Here is a 17424-nt window from a genome sequence, read left to right as displayed (position 1 = left end):
TCAGATCAGGAGATGAGTGCAACAGAGATCAAACTTGCATGAATTTCAGCTCCCGTTCTGACCTTTTGCACCCTAAAAATATTAAAACAACTTGCAACCAGGCTTTCTGGTTTAGTAACTTATTGGAGCTGAAAGCATTGCAAGCATGTGCATTTTAATATTGCAGCCTTACTAGCAACTAAAACACACTCCACAGCCGTGTTATTGTAACGATTATGGTGCCAGTATCGTAAAATGGCAATATTTATAAAACTCCCAGCTTGTAATGGTTCTTAAAAATACAGAATTTAAAAACCCTACAATTGCAAGTGAAGTTCAACACAGATAAACCTGTGAGGTAGTACATTTTGTTAGGAAGAATAGTGAGGTCACTCCATTACTTGGAAGATGCAAGTCTTAGCTGGACTTGAGGAACAAAGAGATCTCAGAGTACAAATACACCAATCACTAAAAGTTGTGCCACAGCTTAACAAGGCCATAAAAAAGAAAGGCAAACCAAGCCCAGGGCATTATTTCTAGAGGGATAGAATTGAAAAGTAGGGAAGTTATGCTAAACCGGCACTGAACCTTGGTTAGACCACACGTCAAATACTGTGTGCAATTCTGGTCACCACATTATATAAAGGATATAGAGGCACTGGAGAGGATGGGGAGAAGATTTAAAAATGATCCGAGAAATGGAAGGACATACATACCAGGAAAGGATCAATAGGTTGCGTCTCTTTTCTCTTGCAAAAAGAAGGCCAATAGGTGACCTAATAGAGGTCTTTAAAACAGTGAAAGGTTTTGATCGAGTGGATACAGAGAGAATGTTTCCACTTGTAAGAAAGAGCATAACTAGAAGCCATCAATATAAGGTGGTAACCAAGACATCCAATAGGGAATTCAGAAGACACTTCTTTAACCAAAGAGTAGTAAGAATATGGAACTTGCTACCACAGGGATTGGTTGAAGTGATTGTATAGATGTTTTTAAGGGGAAGCTAGACAAGTATTTGAGGGTGAAGGGAATAGAAGGTTGCGATTATAGATTTAGCTGAGGAAAGATGAGAGGTGGTTTGAGTGAAGCATAAACACTGGAGTGGATTGTTTGGGCTGAATTGCCTGTTTCCGTGCCATATATCCTATGTAACCCTATATAATCCGGTGCTTAAAAAAATATTGCTGGGAGTAAAGTTTTAAATATTTCTTTACCCCATATATGACCGAGCTAAACTCACTTTTGTCTGTGCAACTTGTCTCTTCTGTGGTGCCCTCAGCTGCGAGATCAAAGCACTAAAACTGTCAGTGTTAATTCTGAACATCAGAAGCTTTTTTAAAAATAAAACCAACTATAATACATGTGGGGATCTTACTGGATTCCGTCCATAGGATCCTAAGTATTTTGAAGAATGTATTGATAAACTGTACAAAAGTGGGATTTCTTAATGAATTCCAATTACCAGCTCTGATATTGATGGATCCTTCCCACTCGCTCCCCAGTACATGACAGAGCAAATTCAAATCAGTACAAGATACAGAAGCTGCCATCCCAAAGTTTTAAATTAAATTGCAGCATCACATTTGTCATGGGCTGCTGCGATTGAAAAGACAGTGGGTACCCTTGACTTCTGACCCATCAGCTTGTTCTAATCATCTAAGGGATGTGGGTGTTGCTGGCAAGGCCAGCATTTATTGCCTATCGCTAATTACCCTTGAGAAGATGGTGCTGAGCTGCCTTCTTGAGCTGCTGCAATCTGTGCGGTGTAGGTACACTTGGTGTTCTGTTAGGTGGGACTTTCCAGGGCTTTGACCTAGTGACCATGAAGGAACAGCAATCTGTTTCCAAATCAGGACTTGGAAGGAAACTTGCAGGCGATGGTGTTCTCATGTGCCTGCTGCCTTTGTCCTTCTCGGTAGGTATATACCATTATACTGTTCATTCAGCATAGGCTTTGACACATGTGGAAGCAATTTAGTTGATTTGGCCTTTCGACTTGAACAGGATTTTCTTTCCCCATCTGTTTCAGTGCAATCAAATTACTTATTTAGGAACCTCATCCTTTTTGGGTGCTTCAAACCAGTTTTGCATCATCATTAAGATGGGAGATCCATGTTGCTCAACCAGTGTCACTTACTCCCCAAAAAATCGGATGCAAGTCAAGCACAGACCATTGTGATGATATGAAATATAAACACAAAATGCTGGAGTTCCACAGCATGTCGGTCAGCCTTTGGAAAGGGTAAAGACTGTTTCTGACATTTTGGGTGTGTCCTTCGTTAAGACACAAGGTATAACTGAGTTTATTTGGAAGCATACAAAACTTCAGATCCTGACCTTTTTCTTTATAAATGCTCATCTGTGTATTTGTAGCATTTTCTGTTTGACTTGCAGAATTTCCATTTTAGCCACGGTTTCTTTAGTTTAACAGCGACCACATGTTTGGCACAAGTGATAGGTTTGCGAAGGAGATTGGATTGGTTTAGGGGGGAGTTCCAGAGGGCAGGTCCCAAAACAGCTGCAGGCTCAGCCTTCAAAAGGTGCAATGGGGAAGGGTCAGTGGGTGGATACGTGTAGGACATTTGAGTCGGAAAACAGAGTGGACTGGGAGGGGGCACAAAGCTGGAAGAGGGATGCACAAGACTGTTGAAGGATTTGCATATGAGGATATGGATTTTAATTTCAATCCTTGGGAGATGGAGGGCCAGTGTATGTTGGCGAGGACGAAGGTGATGAATAAGTTGGATGCAAAAGTTAGCATTTTGGGCGATTTGGAGATTACGAAGGTCAGACGAGCACTGGAGGGGTAGAGTCTAGATGTGATAAAGGCACGAATCAGAATTGAGGGCAGCAGTCGTTATAAGGCAGTGATGGAGGCACTCAGTTTTACAAAGCTGCACGTTTTGGTTATGGATAGGATGTCAATCTGCGTTGAACAGATTAGTTGGAGTTTCACACACTGGTTCAGCAGCGAGTAGGGGAGAGGGAGCTGATGTGAACATGTTGATTGGGGCAGCAAATAATAACTTTGGTTTCCCAGTTGTCCAGTTGGAAGAAATTCTGGTACATCTATGACTGAATATCAGGCATGCAACCTGATAGCACAAAGGTGGTCATGGGGTTTGGAGAAGTTGAACTTGGCTTCAACAGCATACACATGGAAGCAGACTACATGCTTCTGGATCAGGTCACAGAGGGTGCAGCATGAAAACTGGGAAGAAATCTAATTTGCTAATAGCTTTTACCATGTAGCATCAGAATTTGAACATTGGAACTTTGAACAGGTATACCTGTGATCAGAAAGTGAACTCATGTCTGTGGCTTCATTACATTATTGGGGTACTGCAAGGATCAGTGCTGGGGCCACAGCTGTTCGCAGTCAATATCGGTGATTTGGATGTAGGGAACCAAATGTAATAATTCCAAATTTGTTGATGACACAAAACTAGGTGGAAATGTAAGTCGTGAGGGGGGTGCAAGGAGGCTTCAAGGGCACTTGGACAGGCTAAGTGAGTCGGCAAGAACATTGGAGATGAAATATAATGTGAATAAGTGTGATGTTATCTGCTTTGGTGGAAAAAACAGAAAGGCAGTGTATTTCTCAAATGATGAGATGTTGGGAAATGTTGATGTCCAAAGGGACCTGGGTGTCCTTGTTCATGAGTCACTAGAAGCTAGCATGCAGGTGCAGCAAGCAATTAGGAAGGCAAATGGTAAGTCGGCTTCATCACAAGGGAATTTAAGTACAGGAGTAAAGATGTCTTGCTGAAATTGTATAGAGCCTTGGTGAGACCTCACCTGGAGTATTGTGTATAGTTTTGGCCACTTTATCTAAGATATACTTGTCATTGAGGGAATGCAACAGGGGTTCACGAGACTAGTGCGTGGGTAGCAGAATTGTCTCATGAGGAGAGATTGAGGAAACTGGGCTTTTGTTCTCTAGAGTTTCGAAGAATGAGGGGCGATCTCATTGAAACTTGTAAAATTCTTGCAGCGGGTGACAGGGTAGATGTGGATAGGTTGTTTCCCCTGGCTGGTGAGCCTGGAACCAGGGGACACAGTCTCAGAATGAGGGGCAGGCCATTTAGCACTGAGATGAGGAGGAATTTCTTCACTCAGAGGGTGGTGAATCTTTGGAATTCTCTACCCCAGAGGGCTGTGGAAGCTCAATCATTGAGCATGGTCAAGACAGAAATCCATAGATTTCGTGATACTAATGACGTCAAGGGATATGGGGATAGCACAGAAAAGTGCTAGGTGTTGAGGTAGATGATCAGCCATGATCTAATCGAATGGCGGAGCGGGCTCGAAGGCCGAATGCCTACTGCTGCTGCCACGTTCCTATTATTTTTGATTTTCAAAACAATTGCCAGCTTTGTGAACTACTGCCTCCTAGGGGCTGTCCAGTAATGGTGCATCCTCGCAAGGTAACGTTTGAAGGTAATTTGTTTTCTTTTCCTTCATCCTATCCCAGGTATGAGCTTTGATTTTTGTGTATGCAGGGAATGTAGAAATGATTGAGAAGAGTTAATACAAGTTTTTTTTTTTAAGCTGCAGACCAGCTAGATTACCAGTAAGCCTGTGTTAAGATCAGTCCTTCAACTTAATCGAACGGCAAACTGTGTCAATATTAGAACTTCTCTTCTAAGAAAAATATGTTTGGATTTTGATATCCATAGCATTGAAATGACCTTCACTCACAAGCAAATGTGATTCTCTACTACTTAATTACATCTATTCCTGTCTGTGAGCTATTATAATTTTTAATATGTGAAAGTACTAAAACTACCATGGTCTGTAATTAATAATTAACTCTGCAAGTTAATTAACATGATAAAGCAACAGTGGAGATTAGTACTGGTACTGACTAACCCCCTAGTATGAGACCAGACTTGTGGTATACCAATTGCTTATAGTAATTAAGCTTTATTAATAACACAGCCATTCCCAATTACAATTCTGAGGGGATGCTGGCATGGCCCCTGCGCAAGGATGACACGCACATTCGTGAAGCATTCCATATAAATAGACTAGGTTGGTCATCACTTATTCCTATGGTTTCACATGCTTTCACCTTCCTGCTCCTGAGAGACTAGTTTTTGTGATGCATTGAGGAGTAATGTATTCCTCAGTGATATTTAGTCTTAAAAGTACTAACCCATGCGATATTGGTAGCTCTTGTGTTTCAGTTCCATTTTCGCATGGGGGATGCTGTATTGTATCAACTGCTTCCTTGGCCTTTGATTTATAAAACCTAAGCCCACAAGTAAGGGAAAAGAGACTGCCCTTTTATAAATACTCTGCTTTAATAAGTGAAAGCAGCTCCTTTTTCAATTTAATCAAACATTTATTCTTTAATTTTTAAAACAAGTTTGTACTATATACATATCTAATAGTTAATTGAAAAAATAATTAGAATCCCTTTTTTTCCACTTTTGTGGACTCAATCTTTTTAAGATTAGGCGAAGGAAAGTATCTACACTTGACCCTATGGTGCAAGTCAAATTTTGGATCACACAGCAAGATATGTTACCCCTGTACGGAAAGCAGTAACCAGTTGACCTTTAGAACCCCGTCTTTGACTCACGGAACCTTGTTGGATCTCTGCTATTGTCCTTTCTTCTACACGTCTTCTGTCTTTATTGCCAGGACTATGAAAGTAAGCTCGAAGCTTTACAGAAACAAGTGGAAACCCGTTCACTAGTTGCAGAAACAACTGAGGAAGAGGAGGAGGAAGAGGAAGAAGAAGGTGATGTAATTTGATTCATCGTGATTTTGTTCATTAATGCTACTTCCAGGCATCTGTTAAGTTCTCCGATAAAACCTGTGTGGATCGATTCAAAATGTTCATAGCAATTGGTTGTAAAATATACTTGACATCTCCTACAAAGCAAAATATAAAAACCCACTTAAATATGGAATAGGGATGTTGGAGAAGGAAAGGAGAAGTGACAGTGGTTCAATATATTTGGTGACACCTCTTTTTTATGATGTCTTTTGCCTGCGCTGTTTGTTCTTTTTCTGCCCTGGAAATCTCCTGCTAAAGCTTACCTTTACAGAATCATGAGGCCTCCTGATTTTAACGAGATATTAAGCTGTTTATCAAGTGACTATAGTCAATGTTCATCGCATTCAAGCTAAACAATGATAAAATAAATCTTGTCAACTTTCTGTTTAGTCAATTGATAGAATGTTAGACAAGTTTCAAAGACATGAAATCCTGTTGAGTGATTGAATGTGATGACACATTGACTGTGGTCACTTGATGCTCAGCCAGATCAGTCTGAGATTTTGACTGAAGTAGATGCTTTGCTGCATTCACATGCCATTGTGAACTGTTCATTGATCGGGGCTGAAGTGGTTACAGTCCTGCAATCTTTCTTTGTTTCCTGAAAAACCTGGAGTCTTCAGACCCACCCTCCATCGAAGACATTTGAGTGATTAAGCATTGGTGGTCTGTCCAGCTGTCAGATGGAAGGAGAGTAAGAAAGTACTACTAAGCTTGTTAATGCCACCTTTCAGATGGTGAAATCTTGGCACTGCCCCTCTTCAATCACCGCTAATACAACTTCTGAGGGAGATGAAAATGCATGGCTAATCTCAGGAAAAACTTTGGGCGAATGCTCCCTGACACCCTGAAATATTCAAGCAAACTCCAGGGAACCTGGGGCACTTGTGACCCATGACTATATATGCTTATCTAATACCGTCTTGGTCCTTCCCTGATATATTCCAATTTCTTAGGACTTGGAATTGTACAAGGTTGGGAAAGGCCATTTCCATCAAGCAGGCTAGTCCCATTTCCTAATACATATTCACTTCAACCTCTCAGTGATGGTCAGCCTATTCTCATTCATTGCAAAGTTGATCTTTGGAGTACCATGTGCCACAGTTTTGTTCTGTTCTCTACATCTCTATGCCTTACCGTTGCTACAGACCATATAGTTCTGGTGTTGCACATTAAGCGCAGAATTAAATTCCCCTCTCGGGAGTGGGCTAGGAGGTGTTGCGGGGGATGGTGGAGGACGTGGAGCAGGGGAATGGGGTGGTGTCATAGAATCGGGAGAGAAGGCAGGCGCAGGATGTGCCTGTTGCCTTCCCAACTCCCTCAGATCCAGTTAGTGCTGGGGAAGGGCGAAGATGGCCTTCCTGCTGGGAGAACAATTAAGGGTCTTAACCACTGCCTCTAGTATTCTACGGGCAAGGAGGAGGGGTGGTTTGCCGGGGAATTTGGTGGCTCTATGCCATTTGGGGAGGCTGCCCAGTAAAATAACTGGCTGCTTCCTTGTAGGCTCAGAGGGTAGGCAGGTGAGGGATGGCCCTCCTGATTGGGCCCACAAAGTATCCCCATCGGAAATATACCACCCGCCCCGCCCCCAAAACCTCTCATAGGACCTGCTTGACTGGCCCCAGCAATCGCCACACGTTTACTTCCATTTTGGGGCCACCACCATTTTCACTGCGCTGGGGTGTGCTGCAATACCAACTTCATTGGGGCTGGAGACAAACAGGCTTTCTGGTTGGCCGACGGCTCTTTTCACGGGGCGGGGGGTGGGGTTTGATGGGGATCTCCACCCTTAAAGGGATGAAATCCCGAAATAATTGCCTGGTGACCATGCAGTTGCGTCGGGCCTCCCAGAATTGGCCACAGCAGGGGCACCCCAGCTTTTTGGCCAATGGGCAGGGTCTACCACCACAGCCATGAAATTCAACCTCAAGTGTCACATTCTTATCTCGAACTTATTTTCTGTAGAATGTTGAGTAAAGAAAAAATCTCTGTTGGGTTTTTAAAAATTTTCAAATTTTTTTTTAAAAATTCCATTAATTTTATTAATGGAAATTAATAAATATCCATTAATCCTGAAGCTCCCTCTTAATAAGTATCAAATATATTGATTACTGATATGTGATTGTATAAGTGGGTACCAAGTCTGAGCTGATATGTATTCATGGTTTTCTACTGCTTGGTTATTAATGGCCTTTGATAAGTTTCGGTTCTAAATGATGTGTGAATCTTGGTTTGCCTCCGTAGCCCCCTGGACCCAACGTGATTACGAGCTAGCAGAGTGGGCATTCAGGAAATGGAAGTATCACCAGTTTACATCTTTGCGTGACCTACTTTGGGGAAACGCTGTCTATCTAAAGGAGGCTAATGCTATTAGTGTTGAGCTGAAGAAAAAGGTACTGCCTGTTCTGTTGTTTGCCACCAAATGACATTAACTCCCTCATTACGTTTTCAATGGCCTTTGTGAAATTTCCTCTCGCCATTGTTCAAATTAAGTCAATTCTAAACCGAAACCCCTACTGACTGCTCAAAAATATTGGCCTTCAGCCTGTGCTGCTGTTGACTGTACTGGCCTTGTGCTGACAGCTTGTGCTATTCTGGTCTAGAATGTGCTCTTCGGAAAAAAACTCAGAAGCTGCTCCACAAAAGGACATCGCTCTACAGAGCTGATGTCAGGAAAAAAGTGCTGATGTTTCTTTTCAATTATGTGCTGGTGTTAGTACTGTGGGGCAGAGTTGTAAAAGAAAAAAAAAACCGGATTGGACCAATCAACATTAATTAGTCACCAGTTTTAGATGATTGAGAAACATACATAATTAACTAATGTTTACAGTTAAGTTCTTACGGAGAAACAAGTCTAACTGGTTTTAATTTTTAAGAGGCAAAACTATCTTTTGTAAAACTTGGTCTGTCACTACAAACCAGAAGCAAGTGCGATCAACTGACTTTTCCTAATGCGTGGCTCGGACATCAGTTCACAGTGCACAGTTAACAAGTTTTAACTTGCAGAATGTTGTGGGGAGAGGTCATTTGAGTTTTGGTATTCGTAACCAGTTGCAGAGCCTGACATATGCCACATAATACGATGGTGGGTTTTCATATTGCACCATAACATAAATAGAAGCAGGAGTACATCTTGCAGCCCTTTGAACCCGCTCCACCATTCAGTTAGATCATGGCTGATCGCCTACTTTCCATTTTCCCATGCTATTTCATTAGTATCCACAAACCTGTCGATCTCTGTCTTGATTGTACTCAGTGATTGAGCATCCGCAGCTCTCTGGGGGAGAGAGTACCAAAGATTCACAAGTGTCTGAGTGGTGAAATTTCTCCTCATCTCAGACCTGAAAGTCCAACTTCTTACCCTGAGACCGTGATCTCTAATTCTCTACTCCCTAGCCAGGAGAAACACCCTCCCAGCATTTACCTTGTAAAGCCCCTTGAGAATTTTGTGTTTCAATGAGTTTACACCTCATCTAAGCTACGGAAAATTTAGGTTTGGTCTACTCAATCTCTCCTTATAGGATAACCTCCTTATCCCAATAATCAACCTATTAAGCATAGGTAGCATTCCCTCTAAGACAAGTACATCCATCCTTGGGTAAGGAGACCGTTTTGTGCTGTATTTTACTTCGCCATCATACCATGTATTACATCAGCTATTGATTTGAGGAAGAAGGGATGTTAAGCATTTGCCAGAATAGAGACGATAATTCTAGCTGGTGGTTTCATAACTGATTTTTTTTTTTTTCCCCCCAAACCCCTCCCCACCCCCAACCCTACACTTTTTTTATTCAGGTGCAGTTCCAATTTGTGTTGCTCACAGACACACTCTATTCCCCACTTCCGCCCGAGTTACTCCCTGCTGAGGCCGAATCAGATCGGGAAGCTCAGCAATTCCCAAGAACCGTTGTTGCCGTGGAGGTACAAGATCTGAAGAACGGTGCCACACACTACTGGTCCTTGGAGAAACTCAAGTAAGGATGCCTTAAATACTTGCAACATAACCAGCATGCCAAAAGGTTAGGCATGTTACAGTATCATGTTTTATAATGGGGCTGAAGTGTCTTTCGTAACCAACCTATACTATATTTCCTAGACTGCTTTAATGATTTGTTTCTAGAAAGCGCTTCCAACAATTAATGGGGAAGTTACAAATCTTCCACTACTAATGGTATAGTGTTTAGAGTGATATGAGTGATACATGGGTTTGCTGTCCACAGTGCAACTGGAGCACCTCCCTCTCTACCTGTTTTACTAATGGCCTACTGAAGATGGAATTATTTCCTGTTGAAGAACCTTAGCTGCCTCCAAGACAACTGCTTTTAAAGAAACATATTTGTTCCGTTAGTCTCCATTGCGTGTGGCGCCAGCATGTAGACAAGTGGGGGTGGGGTTTGGAGGGAGGGGGAGGGTTGCAAGATTTCTCGGTATGTGCGGTCCGACTCGTGGCCCATGGAGCCGTGCTTTGCACGAAATGGTTGTATCATTGTCTACGTACAGGGAGTGTTTAATTCCATGCATTATTTTGAAAGGTTGAAATGGTGGGATAAGATGCTGTGTCAGCAGAAATTTTTTTATCCTTGCACCTTTTTTCACCACCTTGGTGGTTGCTCTTTTAAGCTACCAATTCTGTTGGAGAAGTTACTCACCTACTAAAATGGGAAATTTGAACAAACATCTGGAGTTACTGTGCAGTTTCGTGTGCTGAGGGAAAGATGTTAAGCAAACACCTTGTTTTCCCTTCCCTGCCCCCGTTTTAAGGTTAATTTCTTCCCATTTCTTTAGATTGTTCCGTACTATTCCCAATCCCTCAACAAAAGATTGAGCTTCTGAGTTGCACAGATTTGGTCGCAATTTCCTCTCCGGTTCTTCTTTGCAGTTGTTTCATCGCTGCCTCTTTTTTGCTTTGCTTTGCTTTGCTTTACCATGGTGGGAAGGGAGAGAGTGTTCCTGCCAGTGTATGCTGCAGAACGTCCATTACATAGCTTAGTATGTCTGTCAGTGTGCTGCTGGCTATGGCATGTGTTGCTGTTCACTTTTTAAATAGGTTGTGATTGACTTGGTCCAAAGAGCATTGATGCTTAGGGGATCAAAATGTAGACAAATGGTCTCCTGTGTAGTAGTTGAGCAACATTCGCACATAGGATGCGGCTAGATAAATCTCAGATTCCCCAATGCCCTTGTGGAAGGGAAAACTCAGAAGAAAGTCATACAAAATATTGCGACGTTTTAACCATGGAACGTACATTCTAAACGTGCGTGCTTTGTTTGTGCAGGCAGAGATTGGAGCTAATGCGTGAAATGTATGACCGTGCTGGAGAAATGGCTTCCGCCACACAGGATGACAGCGAGAGCATGATGACAGGCAGTGACCCATTCTATGACCGCTTCCATTGGTTTAAGCTCGTGGGAAGGTATGTCATTGTTTCCTTCACGTCAGAAACATTTGGCAATGAAGTTGTCAGCTGCAGGGCAGAGACCTGGCTTAGATGTCTACCAGGTACTGGTGAAATAGATATTTTTATCAGAGATTTTTTTGCAGATTTTCTCTCTGCAGCACGCTTATTCCTACTGTAGGTTTCACATCAACAAGCCCAAGTTAGTATGAGTGATAGCAGAAGCATGCATTCCTGTATAACTCATAAACGCATGAAATGTAACCCAACAAAACCCTACTGAAGTTGTTTGGTTTACTTTCAGGTTTGTATTTGAGAAAACATTTTTAAATTTCCAATCAATATTCCTTCAAGCATTGAGGATGCAGAAGTCTGATTATTGAATGTAATAGAATTAAAATCTAGCCTGTGGATCCATTGTTTTCTGAAAGTTTTGCAGCTCTTGGGTTAATGTATAATCCATATTGACAATTATTCTCCATCAGTAAACAATGGTTATCAGTTAAGTTTATAACAAAGGTTTTAACTGTTGAAACATTATCAGCTGCATGACACATTCTGGTTGGTCAGGAAAGGTGATCACTTTTTGTATGCTGCTATAGGCGATAGTCAGTTAACAGATTTGGTTATCATCTTCACCAAGTGAACTCAATATTGTGCTGCAAGGTTCCAATCTGAAATGGCTGAGTTCCTCTCATCCCAGATTCTGGTGGATGTGGGTTCACCGAAGGAAACTGGCCAGTTTAGCACCAGCACAGCAAAGGAATGGCAGCACTGCGGTTATGTTACGGAACTAGTAATCCAGAGGCCTAGCCTAATGATCCAGAGCCGTGAGTTCAAATCCCACCATGGCAGCTGGGGGAGTTTAAATTCAGTTAATAAATCGGGAAACAAAAAAGCTGGTATTATTGATGGTAATCCATGAAACTACCAGATTGTCGTAAAAACCTATCTGGTTCACAAATACCCTTAAGGAAAATCTGCCATCCTTATCTGGTCTGGCCTACATGTGACTTTAAACCCACAGCAATGTAGTTGACTCTTAACTGCCCTCTGAAATGGCCTAGCAAGTCACCACCACCACCTCAGGACAGTTGGGGATGGGGCAATAAATGCTGGCCTAGCCAGCGACACTTGAATCCGTGTACGAATAAAAAAAACTGAATCAGGTCTCAGAATAACATAATTAATATTGGTGTAGTAAAGGGCAAGTGTGATATGGAATAATTACTAACGTCCAGTTCCTAAAACAGAAAAGCTTTTGACCCTGAAATCTCTCATCTTGAACACACGTTCACTGTTATTTTTCTCTTAAAATCCCACCCCTACCCCTCCCACCCCCCAACATACTCGCATGGCACTTTGCCTCATCTCCTGTGTGAGGATTGACTGTGAATATGAAAGATTATTTGACTTCAGGGCCATCATAGCCGCTTCTGGACTTGCCTACATCTTAAATTTGTGAATGCACATTTCCCACAGAAACCAGTCATTAGAAGCATCAAACTTTGTCAATATATCCCTGTCCCAACGAAGGAGTACTGAGAACAATTGCAGCTGCACTTCGACTATGGCGACTCAGATTGACTGAGGATTAAATACGGAACTGTCTAGAGATCCGCCATTGGATAGCTTTAGGAAAATGAAGAAAATTCCTGAAAAAGACACATGCTCTCGAAGCTTTTTGTCTTGCACTCATCAGGACAATTCGAAGAATACCAGATGTAAAGGGAACAGCAATGTTTACTTCATGAGAGAGTGCTGATCGGTTGGATAGTGGAAACTGGTAGACGCATTGCCATGGTGAATGCATCAGTTAACTAGTGCTATACTACCAAATGACTAAAATGAAGAATGGTGGACAAGTGATGGTGATTTGGAAGACAATTGTCTCATTTCAGGGGTTGAGGTGCCACTTTGCTTTTGTCATTTATGGTGTCACTTGAGTCCTGAACTAGGTTACCTTGAAATCACTTTCGGGTATCAATTGATCATTCTATTCTGTAATTTCTCAAATCAATCGCTTGCAATTTTCCATTCATCTATGCGGGATGCACCAGTATTTAAAAGCTAGACGCCCTTGCTGCTGTACTCTATCAACTTTTTATGAAAATCAAAAACTTCTATGGCAGATATTCACAGCTTATTTAATTAAGCGATGACTTTGTTTTAGTTTTTAGCTGATAAGGAACCTTCGTTCCAAAACCACCATATTTGCTTTCATGCTGGGCAGTAGGGGAAATGGGGAAATAAATCCATCATTATTGGGAAGTGTTGAGCTTCTGAAGTGTATGTGCGAGCTTGGAAAGAAGGGGAAGATCTGGAAACTTGAAGAACTTGATTAAACATGCTCTTTGTGAAGAATGTTTGTATTAAAAAGAAATCCCAGTATGGTGCTCTTTATGTGCTTCATATCTGGGCCATATATAGACTGATGTGTTATCGGTCATTTGCAACTGGCATTTGCTGAGCTGCTGCTGATGCAGAAGGATTAACCAGCTGCTAAAGTTGAGTTAGTGGTTTCTAAGGTTTCCTATCTCCCAGCTCAGAGCTGCATTAATAACACAAGCATCTGCTAAAATGTTTGTGTCCCCGGTGAATTTTTAAGAGCGAGCCACAGAGCTTAGAAGAATATTTCGGGAGCGTGTGGCGTCAAAAACTCTTTATTGCCCTGTTAAAATGCGGGAAGAAAAATGTATTCAAGAAACGCCTTGGTCTGTCTGATTGTTCTTAAGTGTTAAGTTCTAGCCACTTTTTTTTGGTGAGCCACAGCTGATGGACTCTTCCCAGTGAACTTGCACCTGGTGTGTGAGATCCCAGTCTCTGGTCTGTTTGGAGAAGGCACCAAGCTGGAGTAAGCTGCTTTCCCACAGAGAGGGGATACTGTGAAAGCAAAGTCAACCTACAAGAGTCTTAGACACCTCCCAATTCTTAGCTGGAGAGTCGTATTCTGAAGCCATCGAATGGGGCACCTGCCTGCCCTATTGATGTTGTGCACCCTAGTTCCTAAAGAGAGTATTTTTTTCTTCAATCGTGGGATGTGGGCATCACTGGCTGGGCCAGCATTTATTGCCCATCTCTTGTTGCCCTTGAGAAGGTGGTGGTGAGCTGTCTTCTTGACCTCCTGCAGCCCATGTGGTGTAGGTACACTGACTGTGCAGTTAGGAAGGGAGTTCCAGGATTTTGACCTAGCAACAGTGAAGGAACAGCGATACATTTCCAAGTCAGGATGGTGAGTGCCTTGGAGGGGAACATCCAGGTGGTGGTGACCCATGGATCTACTGCCCTTTGTCCTTCTAGATGGTAGCAGTTGTGGGTTTGGAAGTTGCTGTTGAAGGAGCCTTGGTGAATTTCTGCAGTGCATCTTGTAGATGTACACACTGCTGCCACTGTGCATCGGTGGTGGAGGGAGTGAATGTTTGTGGATGGGATGCCAATCAAGCGGGCTGCTTTGTCCTGGGTGGTGTCAAGCTTCTTTAGTGATGTTGGAGCTGCACTCATCCAGGCAAGTGGAGGGTTTTTCATTATACTCCTGACTTGTGCCTTATAGATGGTGGACAGGCTTTGGGGAGTCAGGAGGTGAGTTACTCGCTGCAGGATTCCTTGCCTCTGACCTGCTCTTGTAGCCATAGTGTTAACATGGCTAGTCCAGTTCAGTTTCTAGTCAATGGTAAACGGCCCCCCCCCCGCCACCCCCGGATATTGATAGTGGGGGATTCCGTAATGGTAGTGTCATTAATGTCAAGGGATGATGGTTAGATTCTCTCTTGTTGGAGGTGGTCATTGCCTGGCATTTGTGTGGTGCAAATGTTACATGCCTCTTGTCAGCCCAAGCCTGGATATTGCCCAGGCCTTGCTGCTTATGGACATGGACTGCTTCACTACCTGAGGAGTTGCGAATGGTGCTGCACATTGTGCAATCATCAGTGAACATCCCCACTTCTGACCTTATGATGGAAGGGAGGTCATTGATGAAGCAGCTGAAGATGGTTGGGCCTAGGACATTACCCTGAGGAACTCCTGCAATGAAGTCCTGGAAATGAGATGATTGATCTCCAATAACCACGACCATCTTTCTTCGTGCTAGGTATGACTCCAGTGGAGAATTTTTCCCCTGATTCCCATTGACCCTGGTTTTGCTAGGGCTCCTTGATGCCACACTCAGTCAAATGCGGCCTTGATGTCAAGGGCAGTCACTCTCGCCTCACCTCTGGAGTTCAGCTTTTTTGTCCATGTTTGAACCAAGGCTGTAATGAGGTCAGGAGCTGAGCTGAGATAACATCTAAAGGAAGGGAAAGTAAGGAGAAAGTTCCCAATACTCTGACAGAAGTGTGTGTGTGTCTGGGGTGGGGAGGGATTACCGTTTCCTCTTTCATTCTCTCTCTCTCTCTCTCGTTCTCTTGTTCTCTCTCTCGTTCTCTCTCTCGTTCTCTCTCTCTCTCTCTCTCTCGTTCTCTCTCTCTCGTTCTCTCTCTCTCGTTCTCTCTCTCTCGTTCTCTCTCTCTCGTTCTCTCTCTCTCGTTCTCTCTCTCTCGTTCTCTCTCTCTCTCGTTATCTCTCTCTCTCTCTCTCTCTCGTTATCTCTCTCTCTTTCGTTATCTCTCTCTTTCGTTATCTCTCTCTCTCGTTATCTCTCTCTCGTTCTCTCTCTCTCTCGTTATCTCTCTCTCTCTCTCTCTCTCGTTATCTCTCTCTCTTTCGTTATCTCTCTCTTTCGTTATCTCTCTCTCTCGTTATCTCTCTCTCGTTATCTCTCTCTCTCGTTATCTCTCTCTCTCGTTATCTCTCTCTCGTTATCTCTCTCTCTCTTGTTCTCTCTCTTTCCCTCTCTCTTAACTCCATTGACATGCCTTCATATCCATAAAATATCCTTGCCAAATAAAATTCTGTCTGTCTCAGCCTTGATCATTTAAATTGACCCCCAACATCCACAGCCTCTTGGGGCAGAGTGTTCCAGAATTTTACTAGTCTTTGGGTGGAATAAGTGCTTCCTGATTTCCCTCCTAAGTGACTTGGCTCTAATTTTAAGTTTGTGCCATCTTATTCTGAATTTCCCCATCCAAAGAAATAGCTTCTCTGGACCTACCCTGATGAATCCTTCCATCGTTTTAAACACCTCAGTTAGATGGCCCTTCAGCTGCCTAAACTGAAGGGACTGTGACACCAGTTTATGCAAACTGTCTTCATGATTCAGCCCTTTAAGCCCCCATTATTTTGGCAAGTCTGTGCTGTCACCCTTCCAAGGCCAACATATGGTCCCTGAGGTGCAGTGCACCCCACTGAACTGAACATAATTCTCCAGGTAGAGGCTGACCAAGGCTCTACAACTGGACATATCTTCCTCCCCTTTGCATTCCAACCCTCTGGAGATAGAAGCCAACATTCCATTTGCCATTTAGATTACACTTTGTACCTGTGCACTAGCTTTTAATGACTGGTGTACGTGGACACCCAATCCCACAATATCTAGTCCCTTGCCATTTGAAAATATTCTAATTTGTCCTCCTTGAATCCAAATTGGATGACCTCACACTTTTTTAATCTTTAGATTATTATATTTTCCACCCGTACCCTCTCTCTCCATTGGCTTTAAGAAGTCTCTATTGTCATATTTATCCTTTCTGATAGTGGCTTGGTCCCATTCAGGCACAGCTCCTTCCTGTCTCGAGTACTGGCGTCAATGTTCTATGAAAAAGCACACCAGTCTTTCAACCATGCTTTTACTTTCCTGGTTTCCCCTTCTCGCTCGCTCGCTCCCTCCCTCCGTACCTCCCCCTGCTCGCTCCCTCCTTCCCTCCCCGCTCAATCCCTCCCTCAACCAATACCACCTCTAAACAAATTAACTAGTTGTTTATCTCATTGCTGTCACAGGTCCTTGCTGTGCACAGATTGGCTGCTGTATTCACCTATATAATAAGTGACTAGCTCCAAAAGTAATTCAGTTGTTGTAAAGCATTTTGGAATTTCCTAATGACATGACAGGAGCTATTCCAAGTTCATTCTTCGTTTGTTTTCCAAATTGAAAATTCTTCTCAAAATATCCAACCAAATAATTTAAAAGGTTTCAAAAAGATGATGTTGCAGGTCACTTGGTAAACAAATGGATTTGTTGTAAATTGCTAGAAAGCAACTCAAGCTGCCATTAAAAATGCACCTATTTCGTAGCGATGTGCCTCTTAACTTTTATTTCTGACTTTCTATTGTTTTGATATGTTTGTTAAAGCGAATGAAATGTTAAAGGTCGAGCATGCAATTTTGCTT

General features: G+C 42.7%; 1 protein-coding gene and 1 pseudogene across 8 annotated transcripts in view; both read left to right on the top strand.

Annotated features, from left to right (window-relative positions):
• The window catches only part of kif1b (kinesin family member 1B), a 197730-nt gene that overhangs the window by 120710 nt on the left and 59596 nt on the right, over positions 1–17424 (top strand). For all 8 annotated transcript variants that reach the window (XM_078557785.1, XM_078557783.1, XM_078557779.1 and 5 more), the window contains 4 exons: positions 5629–5728; positions 8012–8160; positions 9563–9741; positions 11044–11181. In XM_078557785.1, coding sequence (XP_078413911.1) covers positions 5629–5728; positions 8012–8160; positions 9563–9741; positions 11044–11181 — 566 coding nt within the window. The remainder of the gene's footprint in view (positions 1–5628; positions 5729–8011; positions 8161–9562; positions 9742–11043; positions 11182–17424) is intronic.
• LOC144691293 (U6 spliceosomal RNA) lies at positions 4789–5006 on the top strand (annotated as a pseudogene).

This window comes from Cetorhinus maximus, chromosome 15 (genome assembly GCF_964194155.1).
Source record: "Cetorhinus maximus chromosome 15, sCetMax3.hap1.1, whole genome shotgun sequence".
Classification (NCBI taxonomy): domain Eukaryota; kingdom Metazoa; phylum Chordata; class Chondrichthyes; order Lamniformes; family Cetorhinidae; genus Cetorhinus; species Cetorhinus maximus.
The sequence above is the reverse complement of the archived record's forward strand: the minus strand, read 5'-3'. Positions and strand labels throughout refer to the sequence as shown.